The 19,437-nt window shown below is 44.3% G+C and overlaps 1 protein-coding gene across 1 annotated transcript in view; it reads right to left on the bottom strand.

Annotated features, from left to right (window-relative positions):
• Positions 1 to 19,437, bottom strand: part of HGSNAT (heparan-alpha-glucosaminide N-acetyltransferase) — a 507,378-nt gene that overhangs the window by 216,850 nt on the left and 271,091 nt on the right. The window contains exon 11 of the mRNA XM_085626788.1: positions 15,035 to 15,150. Coding sequence (XP_085482914.1) covers positions 15,035 to 15,150 — 116 coding nt within the window. The remainder of the gene's footprint in view (positions 1 to 15,034; positions 15,151 to 19,437) is intronic.

Below are 19,437 nucleotides of genomic sequence, written 5' to 3'. Positions count from 1 at the left end.
GAGATACCAGAGGGGTAATAACTTTCCCCAGTCTTATTGCCAAGATCTTCGAGTAGATTTTACTGTCACAATTTATCAATGTTATAGGCCTGTAAGATGCTGGATTGGATTCTGGTTTACCTTTTTTCCTAAAAACAATGATATTCGTCTGCCTCCAAGAATCAGGAATATGACTTTTCCAAGCCTGTTCATAGAGCAGCGTTAGATCATGCTTAAATATGTTTCGAAATGTACGATAGAATTCAAGGGGGATTCCATCTGGCCCAGCAGCCTTACCCATGGCCAATGACGTTATTGCACAGTCAATTTCCTCCCATGTAAGTGGAGCATCAAGAAGCTCACTTTGTTGCTGATTTATTTTCATTATTTCCATATCCTTACAAAATTCCTCCACGGATATTGTCTCCATCGAGGCAGGTTCCTCGGTGTACAGTTGACAGTAAAATTTCTGAAAGACATTAAGAATTTCGGCCGGGGTATCCTGAGCTTGCCCTTTATGATCTATGATCTTACAGATACAATTAGATATTTCTCGCCTCAGCAAACGTTTGGCTAATACTCTATCAGTATTTTCTCCTAGCTCGTATGTCTCTGCCCTACGCTGCATATACTTGGCTGCCACCTCTGCACTTAAGTACGGATGAATTTTAGATTTTATGATAGCAATGCGTTGATCCCGGTTCCGGCGGCAGGGTAGGTCTTTGCCTGTTCGCGTTCTTTAACGATGGACCCAATTGGAGTCCGTGTGTCCGCCGGAAACTGTTGCAAGCTCTCCTTGCCAATAGTTTAGGTTACCTAACCAGCCAGAGTGGTATGTAGATTTTTTTCACGTATCCACTTAGTGTAGATAGTACAATCACTGATCCTGAGGAAGTGCCCAGATCTTTATGACAAATATGGCACGAAACATGTCGATCATTTGAGGGTAGGGTATACACAGCTAGATGCATCATTTCTAGTCTTAGTACCCACCTCAACCCCCCCTTTTTAGGTCTCGCGCCTAGCGATGCAGTGCGCAGCACTGCTCGTGCAGGCGAGAGTCCGTTTGTGGAGGGTTCCAAAACAGACCCTGGAATCGCACACGCTCGTGCGTGTGCGATTCCTTTTGGTCCACAGTATTGGCTTTTGCGGTCGTCTTTTTCAGAAAAACAGCACGCAATAGGCCAAAGTCGCGTTGCTCCGCCCATGGCCTATTGGTGTCTGTTACCTGCACGCTGACATCCGTTTTCAATTATCGTGCCCAGACACGGGCGCGATAATTGAAAACAGATCGCTCGCTGGGGCGCGCGCACCACTTGCAGGCTTGTTGACTTAGGTAAAGCGGCCTTTTTGTACACTATATTGAGTCGTTAGTGCCATCCCGCCTGATGTAGATTGTTTTAACTAGTACATGTATTTAAATAGCTCCGCATCAGACGACGACGCAGAAATGAGCATTAAAAACATTGCCAACAATTATATTTCTTTGTAGGCTATGTCGCCGTCCTTGCTTTCACCACAGGCAGGTGAGATCCCACTTATGCGCTTCCGCCGTCAGAGGCGAGGTCGCAGGGGCACTACCAGCTTGTTGCTTGTGTCGGGCTTCAGGTGTGGCTAATTGTTATTTGAAAATGTTTTCTCCCATCGAGGCTGCCTTATTCGTATTTTATTGTTGACGCTGGGTATGGTGCAGGCAAGGGGCCTCTAGGTGGCGCTGCAGCCATTACTTGTGTTAGGCCGCCTGCCGTTCAGCAACGCAACTGACATGTGCTGCGCTAAGCACTGATCGCACTCCGACCTGCAGGAGTTGCCGGAATGCTGGATGCAGTCCTCCTCATCAGGAGGGCGCTTCAGGCAGGCCTCTTACTGGCGCCTTAGCGAGTGGGTGAAAGCAGAGGTGCTGGGCAGGGCCGCTTGCTCTCTCTGGGCGCAGTGTGCGGGGGCACTCCATACTCACTGCAGTGGCCGCCTGGGCCTCAGTGCAACCGTCTCTCAAAGGGGCGTGGCCAATGTATTTAAGGGCGTGGCTTAAAAACACGTTAGCTAAAAATCAGTGCATAGCATAGTGTGCTGCCCAACTTGTATTTTGTATCTTCTCCACTAGTGAGAAGTAAGCAGTGTGAGACCCGGCCCACTTAAAGCCCTGCGCTCAACTCATCTACGGAGCAGCGATCCTGCTGGCTTGTGGGTGCACGGGTGAGTGCTTGCTTCCCGCCGTCTCAGCCTTCCTCTGTAGTACAGCTGCCTTGTGTGTATGAGAGTCTCTGCATCATGTTGGTGGTGTCTGTGCAGTGTGTGTGTCTGTCTGTCTGTCTGGTTCGGCCTCCAGCCTCCCTCTGCGCTCGGCCTGTTTCCTCACTTACACCCCCGCCGCCTAGACAGGGTCGAAAACCCCCAAAACCCCCCACCCTCCCAGGGAGCCTGTAAGGAGACACCCGGCCTGCAGGTGCGTCTGCCGGGGGCGAGGGTCTCCCCACCCCCTACGTGTACCCTGGATGAAAACATCCTATGTAATGACATTTTGACGCTCGCTGCTGCCGGATGTGCAGACACGGACGGGCTCCGGGTTTTGTCTTTATCGCAGGGATTAAAACTCAAACGACGAATGCGGATTTAATGACGAGTTACAGGATAACCTTCCTCCTCCTAAAAACTGCTATAAACGAGCTGCGAGAGCGACCCAAGAGCACGGAAACATCTCAAACATGTCAAGGACGGCAGAGATGGGACTGTAATGAGGAGCAGCAGACACACTGCGGTTTATGGGTTACACAATACCATGCAGGAGATGTCCAGAACATACACCAGGGCTGCTGGTCCTGGGTGTGCAGGAGGCAAGCATTCAACAACACAGAGGCCCCTTAGAAGCAGCACAAGAAGAAAACAAAACCAGGCCACCTCTGAGCCGAAACCACACAACTCCACCCGCCAACAAGCATTTGCAATGCAATAGGTCTCGCATTTGCGCTGCTTCGCCTTGCGAGACTCTTTTGTCGTGGGTTTGGAGCTCAAAGGGAGACAAACCATGTGTGAGCACGGACAGGCGATGTGCGCGCGCATTGCGTCTCCTCTCTGCTCCCACTGCGCACTTGATTTAGCTTTCCCGTGCGCTCCCACCGCGCGCTTGCCTCCCCGTGCCTGTCCCTCTGCCACGCATTATTTCCATTTGGCCTGGGAAACTAGGCAGCTATGTTAAAGCACTGTCTGCACCATCAATAAAATCTCCTTCGAGTCCGAGAAAACCTGTCAGGGTAACTGGAGCCCCTGTTTACTGTTCGGGTGACGGCATGGCAGTAGACACCCTCTGGGTCTGTTAAGACACACCCTCGGCATACCTTAAAATAGACTTGTGCTTTCCATCGCACTGATCATCCATTCGGCGCACACAATTTTTTCAAAGAAATAAAGGCGTGAAAGGCGTGTGAGGTTTAAACTTCGCTTCCAAACAACATAAGCCCACGTGGTGAAAGGGGGGGAGGGGGAACTCCAGGGTGCCCCCTCAGCAAAAGTGCTAGGTGGTGAGCCAGGGAGGAGGGCTCCGTGCACTTTGCGGCGGGGTGGGGGTGGGGGGGGGGGTCATGTTTCTTTACGTCACTGCTTCCGAAAGATCAGCGCTGCGAGATACAAGATGTGTCATTTCCAATTACACAGACCCTGCCCACTCTCCTAAGGACTTCTTCCACTCACACAAACCATCCCACTGCCCCTCATGCAGCTGTCGGTGCGTACATTTGCGGTCATTCGGTGAGTTCAACTGCAGGTCTCGCGCGTCAGTCTGCAGAGACTGGACAGCTGGGTGGCTGGTCCCAGGTGTGTGCTGTGCGGGCGCCCGCACCAGCTCTGACCACGAGCCGCGCACCCCCAGCAGCGCAGACGGAAGTGGTAGTGGTTCGTTCCATCCACGCGCTTATCTTTCGTATGGCATCAGGGTGGTGCTTTCCAATCGGCGACTGTGAAAGTTAGGCCTGCAATTTACAGCTACAATTTTCCACTCTTGTAAGCAGGATTCGTGGGCAGCCTACCTGCCACATTTGCAGACCAGGAACCCCTGTTTTCATCACGGACATCTGAAACCCTTAGGCTTTCGTTTTACTCACTATCCCGCAGAGTATTTTCCTGCCTTGTTGTAAAAGGCAGGACTGATCTCTTGCACTTGAGAGCCTCTGCGTTTGTGTTCACTGCAGGAATATAAGGTGCAAGACATGGAAAAGGTGTCAGGAAGCGCTTCTGCTAAACTTATTGCTGATCCAGCCAGACGCGGCCATGAAATGGAAAATGTAAGACGCGCATTTAGAGAGCTTGTATGAGCACGTGTGTCCAACACGAACACAGCCTCAAACCCATAGTTGTCTGTGTGAGTTTTCTGTATTGATCGGTGAAATATCAGTTAACCCCAGGCACATTTTATATCTTAAAGTGTGGACCATAGCAGAGGAAACACGAAGGCAAACGTTAGAAGGGATTAAAAATGCAGATGCTGATTTACACATGCCTGCAGGTATGGGCGGTACAATAGATAATGCCCTAGGGGATGATGTTAATAACAAGCATTTGCAATGCAATAGGTCTCGCATTTACACAAGTTTAAGCTATTGGCATTGTAAATGAAAATGCCTTTTTTTTTAAACATAAATAAAAGGCATTGTCATTTATAATGCCAATAGCTTAAACTTACGTAAATGCAAGACCTATTGCATTGCAAATGCTTGTTTAATTAGGCTGTTTACCTTCATAATAAAAAGTATTTCTTGGACTAACTGACCTATTTTAGATTCACTTCACCTACACTCACATCTACACACACTAGGACCCTCACCCCCACTGCACCTACCGGCAGGAACAAAAGATCCCCGCCAAAGAGCCCTGGTTCGGGTGCCCAAAAGGTATTGCAGCGCCGACCTGACGAGGGGCAGGCTCATATGATAAAGCATGACACCTAGCTTGCTGGGTGTGTGAGAGCCCTAGTTCCGAAAAGGGGAATCCCCCCCCTTTCCACAGCACTACTAGTGGGGTTTTTTGTAACCCTACACACTTGACAGTAATCCTTCTTATCTTCTTATGACCTTAGAGGAACTCTGTACCAGTTCTTGTGCGCAGCAATGCGTTGATGACAGTCCTCTGTACTGGTCCCACCCTGTATTCTACTCATTAACTCGTATTCCTCTACTCTCAATCGTCCAAGCCAATTTTTGATTTCTTTATGTATTATTTTCTGACAAGATATAGAGAAGCTTAGGGTTTCCCCTCGGACAGTTGCATTAAAAGCATCCCAAAAAATCGGAACTGAGGCTGTATTTCGAATAAAAGAAAACAATTCCTCAATCCATTTAGTCATATGAGTGGAGTATGTCTCGTCAAGCAAAAGTTTCCTCTCAAAGGTCCATGGTTTCTGGACCCTCGAAATGCCCCTCAATGGAATCTCAATTATTAGAGGATTATGATCTGAGATGATTCTCAGGTGGATCTCAATTTTAATCGCCTCGACTAGTTGACTAGATACAAAAAAATAGTCCAACCGGACTAACTTGTTGTGGGGAGCAGAGAAAAATGTAAACCCAGGATCGGATATCTTATGTTTGGACCAGCAATCGGATAACCCATGCTCCTTCACCAATCCTTGAAGAGCTTTGAAAACTCTGACCTTCCTCCCTTGGTATGGATAATCATGGTGTATATCAATCTTACTATCTATAAGGATATTAAGATCACCACAAAGAATCAGAGGTTGCGGCAATGAAATAAGTTCGACACTTAAAAAATTTAACACCTCCGGATCGTCAAGATTCGCTCCATAGACTGAACAAAGTGAAACAGGAGCGTTGTTTATATTTAATTCCACAATTACCCACCGGCCCAAAATATCAACTTTGACTCGTTTGGAAGAGGCTACCCTTGTCTGGCCAAGATAGCTACTCCCTTAATTGTTGTGCTCTGTCGAGTACAAGCCAAGACCTCAAGTCCCAGATCTTTCAATCACCGTCGATTACTCCACGGTATGTGGGTCTCCAGGAGACATACTATATCAATCTTTATATAGCAAAGCATTTTAGCTAGCATGCCCCGCTTTCTCCGATCATTAAGACCACATATGTTGCGTGAGCAGGTACGAAGACTACCCATCATTCCTGTTAGTGAAATGCTCTAAGTCACATATTATGTACATATGAAAAACATTAATCATGTGGTAAATTCCAAACTGTCTTATCCATTTAGCAACAAGAAAGCTAAAGCTAAGTAAAAGAAGAACAAAACAAATCTCCCACAGCACACCACCTCCACCCCAACCCCCCACACCCTTGATTATTGACCCTCCCACAACCCCCCCTTCCACCCACCTCTAAAGGCGTAGGGACCATTGGTCCTCTGTGATGGAGAGCTGACCAAGCCACCCAGCTCTCCTGGTTGTACCACCACCCCTAACCTTAGAAGGAAAAGGAAAAAGACAAATAGGAGGAGAATACCCCAAAGCAAAAAAAAAAGAGAATATTAATTCAACAAAGAGTCGAGCATGAGTGATCAAGTTATGTCTCCTGCAACCTATAATGTATGTAAGAATTCCTTTGCTGAGACTTCGGATAGAAATATTTTGTCTCCCCCTTGCAAACCACTTTTAGTTTGGCAGGATTAAGTAGAAACACGAGGGCTACTTTTTCCTGAAATCCTAGGATTAGCTGGCGAAGTTGCCATCTTTTTTCAACTATTGCCTGTCAATAATCAGGTCTAACAAAAAATCGCAGCTCTTCCCTGCCCTTTTCCTATCAGGCCTGGCCAGGTCATACAGTGCCTCTCTGGCCAAGAAGTTATTTAAACAGATCAGGATAGCCCAAGGTTTTTCAGCCGCCATGCCGGGTTGTCTTTGTGTATTGAATGGGAAGCGATGAGCTCTTTGAATTTCAGTCTTCCAGTTCCAGTGCTTCAAATCGGGAAATGCTTCAGTAAAAAGTTCCACTATGAATTTGCGAACATCAGTACCTTCCTTGCCTTCTGAGATACCCAAAATCCGCAGGTTGGTCCTTCTGGCTCGATTCGCAAGATCTGTTAGTTTCCATAACGTGCCCGTCTTCTGAGTCTCTAAAGAATGAGAGTTTTTTGTGTGACAAGCTCATCTTCGAGTGTAGATATTCTGGTTTCCACTTTCTACAATTGTGGCTGCAAAATCAAAGCAGGTCTTAGCCACTCTACGTATTGAAATCTGTAATTTTCTATACACCCACTGAGTGCGTGAGTCCTCTCTATGAGCTGTTATGCTTTGATAGATTGTAGCAAGGGTTATTTCACTAGGTAAAGTTTGATTTAGATTAGAGACCCCTAGATGTATATCTCCATCGGTTACACCATTACCATTCAAATGAGATGAGAAAGAATAGTCCCAAGCCATTGAACCTGTAGAGCCAGAGCTTTTGTCAATGGAGGGAGTACCTAACCCTCTTTTACGGACTGTGCCTGAAATGTGGGGAGAGTTTTCACCAGGCTCTCCCTCAGTCATGTGTGGGCTGCTTGTGTCGCTCTCAACCTCCGCCCAATCCTTCCCAAGACTTTCATCGCCTGATGACATTGAGGGATCTGACATAGAATAAAAATTTTCCCCCAAGTCAACATCCTTCCCAAAAACTATAGTATCATTTCCTGTAGCTTGGAGATCTAATAAAGGTTTCATTACCCTTAGTTCTGTACAGGATTCTGCACAAGGTGCTCTTAATGTATTCTCTGGGTCTTCAAAGAGGGGGACTACATCACCCATACGGCACTGTTTTGACAATATGTTTGTTTTTTCACTAATCAGTATCCGAGTCCCATTAGATTTATCCTGATTCATTGCCAGATCATTTTCTACACCTTCAGTACCATTTAGAGTGGCTTGATCCCCTATGTCGCCAGTGTCATTCCCAACTGGAACATTAATATCAGCATCTGACCCAGTATCTATCGCGCCGGGGTTTAAAGTTACAGTACCTTGATTCAGTGCATTGGTTTCCTTTTCTTTTGGTAAAATAGGGGAATCCAAACGTTTCGCTGAGATTTTCGTTCCAGAATCCAAATCCTCTATTTTTTTGTTCTTCTGCGTTTCAGCCTTAAACATTGAGGTAACAGTTTGCCGGGCACGTGCAGATGTACCTCCTGTGCCCACTTGACCAGCAGTTCGGTCTCTAGTTCTCTCTGCTCCCGACCGGATTGTGGGTACTGCTGTGGTCGATCGGCGTTTCTCGTTATCCCCATCCGCTGTGCAGGGTGTTGCCTTCCCAGGACTTCCAGAACCGGCAGGGGTTCCACGCGTTTTGGCGCCTCTTCCCGTCTTTGGAGCCATTGGATTTACTGAGGAGATACGCGTTGTGGCGAGCACCGCCCAAAAGAGAGGGTTTGTTGATACCAGACGTGACGGTGCAGGTAGGTCCCAGTCCCACAGTCACAAGCGCCAAATCATGCCCAAAATACCCAACAATGACACAGATCGCCTTTTCAATTCCTTTCTTTCCAAAACGAAGCCACTATTCCAGCTAGAGCATATAGAAAATGGGGGGTGGTGATATTTCACAGGAGAGCACCAAGAGTCAGCTCACTCGGCCAAAGTCGCGGGCGCCATCTTTTTCTCTGTGTCATTTGGGAGTGGCCAATTATCCAGATCTTCTAAAAAGAAGTCTCAAAGCATTAGCATAGATACTGGGTTGGCCAATCCACTCTACTCCAGGTACATTTTCCTTCACATCTTGGAGGATACAGATGCTAATCACTATGCAAAAGCCTTGCAACCTTTGGGACTGGTGATAGCTCAATATGACACAGTCACCTCTGGAGAGCTACTAGCTCCTCCTCCACCGCATGGGTGGATACAAGGCATGCATACGTGTATGTTTCTTGAACTGCCAATATGTGAGTCATGGGGAGCCTTAGCAAACCTAGTAAGATGTGGGTCCATTGGACAGATAGCTTTCACCTGAACTAACATATTGGGGGCAGTAATTCAAGATAACAGCTGCATCTTATACCAAATTGGATATCGAATAGATTACCTTGAAATGTGTATTATCTGTTATCTGCCATGAATTGTATGATGATTGATTAGTGTATTCCTGCTATATGTTATTTCAAATGTCATTAAACACGTTTAGAAACAAGACTGGTGTTTGCTCTCTCAGTCAAACATCTAGCGAAGCAGATTTAGAAGAAACAGACACTATAGAGTAAGAAAAAAAGAGGATGAATTAAAAGCTTTCTATATTTGCAGACAACATTGTCTCATAAGAGTCCTCATTCAATGCTCCCAGTACAGATTAGTAAACCAGAATCATTCTTGGAAGTGTACATTTGTAAATAAAGATGGACAAATTGGAGGAGCTGAATGTGAGGTTTTCCACTAAGGAAGTAGAACTGCTCAGCGACTCTCCCATTTTGCTGGGATTCTAAAGTGATTAAATGCCTAGGAATATAACAAAACACAACATATGTCCGTTTATACTACCAAAAATATACCAAAAATACTTGCTGAATTATATAATATATGGACAAGTGGATGACCCTCTTGTGGTTTGGCTAGTTTGCCACATTTCAGATGAACCAGCATCTCAGGTTGCAGTACATCTTCGAGTTGCTCCAGGTCTGTATTTAATTGCCACTCTCAAAAATATTTAGCATAGTAGTTTAGCCTTTATATGAAGGGGGAAGACATTTAGGATATTTCTGAGATTAATGATGCATTCACAGAAGTAGGGAGGGTGTATAGAGGGTTCACAGAGGTATTTTCTTGCTGCAAGGCCGAATGATAAGGTGGAGTAGCAAAAGCTGGCGACAGATAAACACCAGAAAAAAATATAAGGAAACACACTGCCATAATAAAATAAAATATCAAAATAATAGAAAACATGATGCAGTAGCGCTCAGATTAGGAATGAGGTTCCACAAGGGGTGGATATGAATTTGTTGCCATAACCCAGATCTTTTGCTGTCCATTAAACCCGCCCTGGCTTCTGTCCTGCTTTCGGACATTGGTTTCAATGAGAAGAAAGCACAAGCTGCCCGTCTCTTCAGTGTGAATGTCATGAAGGGTGTTGTCGATGATTGGGATTGTGTGAGTAGGCCTCATATGTTTGCCACTTCTTTATCCCTTTACCTTGTTGTTTAATAAAAACTAGGAGAGGGAAAGCGGATTTGGTAATTTAAAAAAGGGAAAGATTTGAATATCTACAAATTAGAGCATAGCCGACGTACCAGATAGTGGGTAAAGCTGTTACATATTTCACAAACAAAGCTGAAATTAGTTTTTATAAAACTCCTTGATGCAGCCATGCTGGAGAAATTACAAGGGAATGAAGAGCACCAGACACCCATATCAGATATAACATTTAAGCGTGCATGAAGCACTCATGCGACACAATGCTAAAGGTGCTATACAGATGCTACTATATATTGGTGAAAACTTAAGGCCATTGATAATACCAAATCAAACTTTTGCTGGAGTGGCTGTAGAGACGGGGTACATTGGATCACATATTTTAGGACTGCGCCACCCTACTGATGTTTTGGGAAGAACAATTGGATAAAATAGCTCAGATCACAGATCCCAAGATCATCTGGGTATGTGATTTTGGGTCCCCCATGCCAGGTTTATTATCCATTGTACACTTCAAAAGCCAACTTGTCAAACTATTTACTGCAAATTATTAAATGGCTTACAATAGCCAAGTAGGGTGTGATGCCTATCCAAACAAGGTATGAATGAAATGGGAGACTGTATGGTTCATTACCCATGGAGAAGCTAAATAGTCCAGTTAATTACCCTGATGACACATTCCTTTCAGTCTGGCACCCATTGTTGGTGTAAATGCCCTTGGAAATTAATTGCTTAAGGTGTTTACAGGTGACAAGTCTCAGGATGTTCCACTAACACACACATGGGGTTTCCGGGACCAGCTAGTATTATACAACTACCTCAGTGGAAGATAAGAACTAGGGGCCCAGGAGATCCAGTGGGGCAAATGGGATAGGATCGGAAAATGGTTATCAGAGAATTGTGGGGTTTGGGATTCTTGTTTTGTTTTTTGTCAGTACTACTTGTACACTATGTTGCTAGCAGTGTGGGATTACCACTACTAAGAAAAAAAGAGAGTTAACTGCATTGGTGAAGGTGGAATACATTGCGGTAAAAGCTTGAAGAAAAAACACTTAAAAACGAAAGTTTATTTTGTTGCAATCTTGTTTTTATGATGATGTTCAGAAAAATCGGAAGTTAAATGTTTTTAAATGTTTACTTCCCAGTTAGTGAGGATTCTTAGTCTGTACTGGTTAATATCTATTAAAAACATTTTGCATTAAATGGCTTATTAATTATGGTTCGCTTCAGTTTTTGTGCTCTTAAACCAAAGCATGCAATTCTTTTATACTGGAAATAAAATAGAGCTGTCCTACTTTTGGAAGAGGAAACTAAATATGTAATTACATGCTAAATCATTGGGTTGCTCTGATTTGTGGGGTCTAGCACTTCTTTTTCTGCATCAGACATTTACTGAGAGCAAGAGAGAGGAAAAATAAACAAAGCAGAATGACTGAGAATTTGAAAGACTGAAGAAACGTCATAAAAGGAGAAAGCAAGAACCTGCAAGAGTCCGGGAAGGGGTGCCTTCAAGCGGGTTAAAGAGGCATGAAGCGGATTCAAGATGATGCAAGCCTGAGTATTGGAGTATTTAATTGCAATGGCCACTGCCTTCTGAGCAGAGCTTTGGGCACCAACATTCACTTTTTAAAAATTAAGCACTGGTTGCGTCTCATCCTGACCCTACTACTGGAGGTATGGATGAGCTCATTGTGAGAAAGTGCCCTCTTTCTTGCATGGTATGCCTCCACTTTTTGCTGAATTGCTGATGTACTTTAACTGAGTGTGCCCTGGGCTCCTGCCAATCAGGTACCCAGGGCCTGTGTTCCTTCCCTAAAACTGCATTGAAGCCTAAACCCAATTAGCATCTCTGGCCACATGTCAGCCCCTGGTAAATGGTACCTTAGGTACCCAGGGCACTGTGACCAGAGAAGGCCCCTAAGGACTGCAGCACTTATTGTGCCACCCATAGAGGCCCTGTACCCTGACACACACACACTGCCTTTGCAGACTGAGTGTCTAGGTGCAGAACAAAGCAAGGAGACGACATGGCACACATCCCTGTGTGCCATGACCACAAACCACTGCCCTGGCATACATCAGTCATCCCTCCAGCTGGGTGCCCTATGCCAGTGGTGAGGGTACAGGTGCATGAGCCCTGTACCCCTACAGTGCCCAGGTCCATTCCTGGGCCCTGTAAGTGCAGTGCTACCATTAAGAGTATATGGTGCTGGGAGGATGTCATTACGAACTCCGCAGCCCCAAAATGGCTGCACTGAAGACTGGGAAGTTTGGTATCAAACTTCTCAGCACATTAAACCCACACTGATGCCAGTGTGGGATTTAATGTAAGATGCACGACAGAGGACATCTTAGAGATGCCCCCTGAAACTCGACCAACTCCCAGTGACCTGACTGAGTGGCTGCGCAGGCTGCCACCACCAGACATATTTCTGGACCCCTGGGTCGAGAGCTTGATGCTCTCGGGGCCCGAAACGATGCACATCCTGGGACGAGGTGGCAAGCCTCCTCCCCCAGGATGGGCAGGGTTCACGAAGGAGAAGCTTCAAAGGCATGCCGCCTTTGTGAGCTTCTCCAGACCACTTGCTGTACTCAGCAACTGGTCCCCACTGGTTCTACCCCCCACTTTGGGCGGGAGACCCGGCGGGAAAAACAAAGTGAGGAAGAGAGATGTGCCCACCTCTGCCAACTCCACCCCTAAGGTGGGGGAGGCGAGGTGAAGCACAACCTCGAGTCCCCTCCATCTTGAGGATGGGGGGACCCAGCCAACCAGGGACATGCTCCTGCCCCCCTCCCACTGGAGAGTGGCAGAATAGGGGGTGTACCCACCCCAGGGAAGGAACCCATTGGTCCCTGCCCTTTACCTACCTGTAACGCCCCTAAATTTAGTATTTAGGGGCACCCTAAACCGTCCTTCCTCAGATCCAGCAACCACAAGAAAAGAAGAAGAAGGATGAGAAGCCATGCAGAGTTACCAAGAGGACGACACCCACTGACTAGGCCCCAGCCCTACAGGCCTGTCTCCCCTCGAACCTGCTCCTGCAAAACCCTGGCATGTCCAGAAGCCAGCAACCTCAAAAACCCCGGAGGACCTGCCTGCATTCACTTTCCAAGCTGTTTCTCCCGTGAACACCGGACATGTTTGAACTGCAGCTTCTGGTGCCAGTCAGAAACCGCGAATCCAACACACTCTGCACCCGCCGAGCCCGGCCTGTGTTTGAGTAAACAAACAACACAAATAGGTCCGCCCGGCGATCCTGACCAGAGATCCGGGGACCCATGACCTGCCTCAAGCCTCCAGACGATGCCTGCAGCCTCAATCCAGAAGACCCCTCTACCGCGACCAGAGCGGGTAAGAAAATCCGACGTCCAAAGGAACCCCTGCGCCCGTCGCCCCACAGCCTTGTGTGCCCAACCATCCCTCTACATCCCAACTTACCCCTTGAAGTGGTGGTCACTCCTGGAAGATCTTCGTCCCCGAGCCTGCAGTGTTTCTTTGTCCCGGAGAATCTCAATTGAACTCAACAGGGCACCCGACCTGAAAACTGCACCCTGCACCCGGCTGCCCTAGCACTGCTGAGGGTGCCCCTTTGGTGCTATCTTGGTCCCCAACTTGCCCTGAGCTTAACACTAGGAGCTTTGCTCCCACAACCCCGTGACCTGCTAGCCAGCAGCCACAAACCGGAGTCCCCCTATTCTCCATAGGATAACATTGGGCCTCAACACTCTGCACCCGGCCGCCCTAGTGCCACTGAGGGTGCAGCAACAGTGCATCACTGACCCTGGGAGACCCCTGAGTCTAACCCCAGAACCCTAACTCAAAAGACTGATTACTTACCTTGAAACCTAGAACTCATTTTTCCTCATAGGATAACATTGACACTTTTTCTCCCAAAAAGTTTCTAAGTGTCGACTTTTGAAAACTGTAAATATTCCTTAAAAATCAGTCGATTAACCAAAACGCATTTTCTCAACTGTTTTCAGGAAATGTCCCAGTGCTGAATCCAGGATCCAGCACTGAGTAAGAAAAAGTAACAATAACCTAACTTACCTGCTATGTGAATTTCCTCCCATAGGATAACATTGGTGATTCTATGTGAAAAAGTTTGTGTCAACTTTTGAAATGCAATAATATTCCTTGAAAAATCGTACCTTTAACCAAAACACATTTACTCACCTGTTTTTCAGGAAATGTCCCAGGGCTGAATCTAGGATCCAGTCCTGTGGTTAGAAACCTAAACTGAAAAGTAATTAACTGCATTTTACTTAAAAAGCCCAATCAATTGAATATACTATACCTGCAATGTGTTGCAAACTGCTTTCTTAAAACTGTAACCAAAACCAGTACAAGTTATACTGCAATTCTGAACTGTGTTCATACAAGTAAATTACTACTGCAAAGTATATATATGCTTACCTGTACCAGGCTTGCTTAGTTCTAGAAATAAAACAACAGTATATTTTTTATACAAAACAATTGGCCTAGAGTTCAGTTCTTGAGTGTGTGAGACCATTTGCTGACTGAGTGGGTACATCAAATGCTTTACACTGTCCTTTGATACTGCCTTACTGCTCGACCAAGCTACCACTTTAGAGAGTAAGGTTCTATCTAACTTTAACCTCTGCCAAACCTCTGGAGACTCTTGGACTCTATACACACTGTACCTCACTTTGGTGCAGTATTTATATAGCCAGTTTCTTACACTCCGTAATCACTGCAGTAAGAGTACAACTGAGGATGCTACTGACTCCTATTTTTACTTTAAAATTGCCTCTTGTGATCTGATCTGACAGTCAGCACTCGTACAGCAAACATACAAAATGGAAACAGAGCCAACCTCTTGTACTTTGTTCAAACAACATCAACTATATGCCCATTATGGATGCTTAATTAGCAAGCACAACATTTCTGACATTTATTTACATAATAATTTTAAAAAAAACTCTTACCCTCTCAATACTTTCTGGTACTGCCTTAACAAATAATAATTCCAAAATGGAAACCACAAGATAAGTAACACCAAGTCTCTGGAGGACCCCAGGAATGCGAACATTGTTCCATGATACTATGAAAGACAAACAAAATAAAGGAATGATGCAAAAGAAATACAAGTCTGGTGAACATATAGCACTTTAAACATGTTTAATTTACCAATACATAGCTGTATGATGACAAAAGTCCAAAAGACTAAGTATTGACACATTCATAACCAAAGACTTCATAATATGATCAAGCAGCTCAGCTTTTCAAGAAATATGCACTGGGGTCAATCACAGCTCACAGAACTTGTGGAGGGAACCTTTGCAAAAGATTTCCAGTGACTGGATACCACATCCTCATCTCTCCATGCTACACTGAAGACACTAAAAAATGATACAAACATCTGCTGATTTGATTTCCGGTGTGTGAAAATTGCTTTGAGTCAGGGATTCTCAAACATTCTGTTGATATGACACCATTTCCTTTCAGTAACCCGTAACCCACATTAGAAAGTCTTGTGAAATATCTACCTCACATTTCAACACTACTAGTTTTATTTTGCTTTATTGCTTCATCTTCTTCTTCTTTAGGCAACCACATCACAGCTTGTTTTGAGTCCTCTTTGGCCTCAACCTTTGGTTTTGCAACACCCTACTGTCATGAATATGACTGTCATTTCGACAGGGGTAGGACAAGGAAACGTTTGGCTTTACTAAACATTTTTTCAGAGATTGAGAAGCACAGACATCTGTTCACCAGCAACACGATTTACTTTGTGTTATGCACAGCGTGAAGTGTTAACAATTCATAAATGTATTATACTTGTGAATAGAATACAGTTTTTTGGAATAACTTGGAATTTGCTTAGGTTACTTGCTGGCCACAATCACTGGTTCAAAGTGCAGAGGTATTAAGCTACGTCTGATAAATTAGGGTTTATAAGAGTAGTGAATAAGTCAAAACATAGCTACAAGATGGAGCTCTGATCTGGTCCAAAGATTAAAATCTGCTTGTAGTCATTCTGACATTCGTAGTCTGAAATAAACACGTCTAGGCTCTCTTTTCATTGGACTTTTTGGGCATTCCTCTGTGCATATTTGCACGTCCAGACTGTCTTTATTGGTCTTCTGACATGAAAACTATTTCGTAAATTGCTATAAAGTCTGTGAATGTTGCTTTATGCAGTGTCTGTTATAGAGCACTTTAAAGTGGATGCTATCCTGTGTGAAATGCTTTGGTAATGTAATTATTCAACATCATAGCCCCGTTCAATAACAACCAAATACTGCCTTTGACAAAAATAAATGACATGTTTTACCTCCTTCTGAGCTTTGGTGGCAGGGTGCTTTTGGGTTTGTCTGCCGCCATATGTTTCAGTCCTGGTTGCTTTTCCTCCATTATTTTTGTTGGGCCAAGGGGCATTTGTTGCCACATTTTGGCCATGGTAGACAGCTGTATGGTGGAACCATTCCAATTTTGCAATTGTGTACCTCCAGAATCTCCGGAATGTGCTCTTCTCTAAGGTGATGTTTGCAAGCAAAGGTGCACCACATATGCATACAGAGTTCTAGGATCTACAGCCTTTAGAATATCTGACATGAATCATGATTTTAGTGCACTGTTGCATCATGCACAGGTAGGTAAGTCCATATGTTGTATTGACTCTTACCCTATAATAATTAACTCAAAATGTTATAACAGGGCTACTAAATTGTCTCATTATGCTCCCATCAAGACTAGTCCTAAGGATACTCAGTAACACACATGCCTTTAGTCATTTACAATACAGCGTCTTGAGTAAGATCTTGTAACTCCATGATCCCTCTAAGATTCCCTGCACTCTAACAATCAGCTAAGAGGAAGTACACAATTAGGGCTTTCTAAGTTGAAGCCTCTGAGAAACACTTTATTCCATCTGTCACTATAATGTATTGTCTAAGTTTCTTTTTACACTTCTTCCTCAAGTCATGCATACAGTTTACATTTCTTTTTATCTTGAAATACTTTTCCTGGTGCCAAGATTTAGGTTTTATACTCCAGATTAGAGGTTAGAGTTGTATTACTATCAAAGATTATTTATACTGATCCATGTAGCACTGACTCACACCCAAGGTGTTGCAGAAGAGAATATTTTTACAAGTGCTGAATTTATGGATTGACTGGGAGGGGGTTATGGTTAATAAAAGTTTGGTTGAAGGCTGGCCCCTACAATCTTCCTTTGATAATACACTCAGGAATGCTCGGGTCAGTAGTAGACAGAAGCCATATTTGCTGCTAAGTTTCATCCACAAACATGTATCACGAGACATGCTGGTCTGATTATTTATGCTACATACTGCAAACCTTAAGTTTTTTTACTGCATTGTCCTCTAATTTTTATTATCATTAATAGAAAGATAATTTAGATTTCTGTGCTATTTTTAACTATGACGAATTGACATTGTAGCGCATCTTTCACTTCCGGTTGCAATAACAAAAAAACATACACTTCCCAGCAGGAAACCCCAGTTTTTACAGTACTCCTAGTTTACACAGGCAGTGGAAGTTTAAAACACGTCCAAGTAATATTAAAGCTAATAGAAGTATTTCCAAGAGTCTTGGATAAACCACTTCCCCAGAATCCCCTCTACACCGCTTAAGCCTTTCCAATCACTATGTGGGAGAGTCTGGATTCAGCTTCCATGTACAATGCCTCCTGCAAAGCAGTGTATTTAAGTTATTCTCCACAAGTGATGTACAAAACCTTGGTTGCTTGATGAATACAGGTTCACAAGCGATGGCACGCCACTGTAACTCATTCAAGTAAAATTGGATAAGCTTAATTGTTATTTCTAGTTTATTGTGTGAAAAATTAACGTTTTAGTATTTGGCTTATATATTTAGGATAAATAAAAGTTTACACTGACCATAGTAAAGGCAAGAGGCTTGGCTCAGGTTAAAGAGCTCAGGACTTATTCTGCAGATTCTATCAAATTTACAATTTGGCACTGAAGCTCTTAAGATCAGCCATAACCTGTGTCAAATACCCAAGACTACACATCTAGCTCAACTTTGTTATTTCTGAGCTCAATGTTAAGCCTATTGGTTTTATTTGCTGGATTTTATCTACTCACCCCCTGTGCCCCTTGTGTAGCTCATGCTTCAGAGGCCATTTTGCGACCACCCTTGAGTATCACCATTCAGTACCTCGAGGGCTGTGAGAAAGGAGGGTGTTGACAAATTTCCTGAGCTTCTCTGAATCTTAGTGTGTACATAGTCTATGAGATGCCAGTTGTATCCATCCAAGACTGAGAAGAATAAAGCAGAGTGTAACAGCAGTTTGCTTGAAAGTGAGAAACGAGCACTTTTTTAAACATATTTATTTTAATTTTTCATCAACTTCATCAACTTTGTACATGGATTATGAACATATATATATGAATTATCTCACTGTGACATGCACATTGTAGGATTACTCATCATTTGTGCCTCCCTTTCATTTATTGTTCCCCGTATCTCCTTTTCATACTCTCTACTTTTTTATCCCCAGAAAGGTGCCATCAATACTGTAATCACTACAAATTCTCCTCTGTCCGTCTATGGTGAAACTCATGCCTGCTGGTGTTTCTGCAAATGCATACAAATCAATAGTTCCCACTCGTAGGAGCTCATGCTCCCCAAAACCTCCCATTGTCCTGCAAATTCAGTTATGAATTCAGCCCATATCTGCAGGTCCTGTGGAGCTTGCACATCCATCCTTTCTGCACACATTCTGATCTCCTCAGGTTCTGTTCACTCCAACTCTTTCCAAACATCTTCCTTCAATCGGGATATTTTGATGATCCTGCCATCTAATCACTATATGCCGCCTGGCTAACACCAGGGCAAGAAGCGCAAACCTGTGCCAAGCATCTTTACTTTTAGATTTTGGTACAAGTCTCAAGAGGCACTGTCGGAAACTTGAAAGAAAGTCTCGAAGAGCATTCCCATTACTCTCCTTCCCTTGGACACAATCACACCCCAATATAATTGTAACATGATGCACAATTATGTCACATGGAGGAAGGCAGACCCACACTTATCCATGGGAAAAAATTAAAAAGGCAAATAGGTTTGTCTTTTTGGGCGAACGCAGCATGGCTGCCTTTGTGAGCACTGTCTGTACAACGCTTTCAAACTCTGTTTCTAGTGCCAGGTGGACTAAAGGATTTTGTGATCATAAAGCCTTTGATTCACAAAATCACTGGGTTTGCAACCACAAAATCCCTGTTTGCTGAGTACAAACCTGATTTACAAGTTGGAAAAGTTTTTCCGACTCATAAAATGGATTTGTGACTTACAATAAATCACAATATGGAAGGGGTGTGAAAAGGGCATTCCTTCCAAATTGCGA

The sequence above is a fragment of the Triturus cristatus genome, chromosome 9, assembly GCF_964204655.1.
Source record: "Triturus cristatus chromosome 9, aTriCri1.1, whole genome shotgun sequence".
Taxonomy (NCBI): domain Eukaryota; kingdom Metazoa; phylum Chordata; class Amphibia; order Caudata; family Salamandridae; genus Triturus; species Triturus cristatus.
Note: the sequence above shows the minus strand (reverse complement) of the source record. Positions and strands in the feature narration are given on the sequence as shown.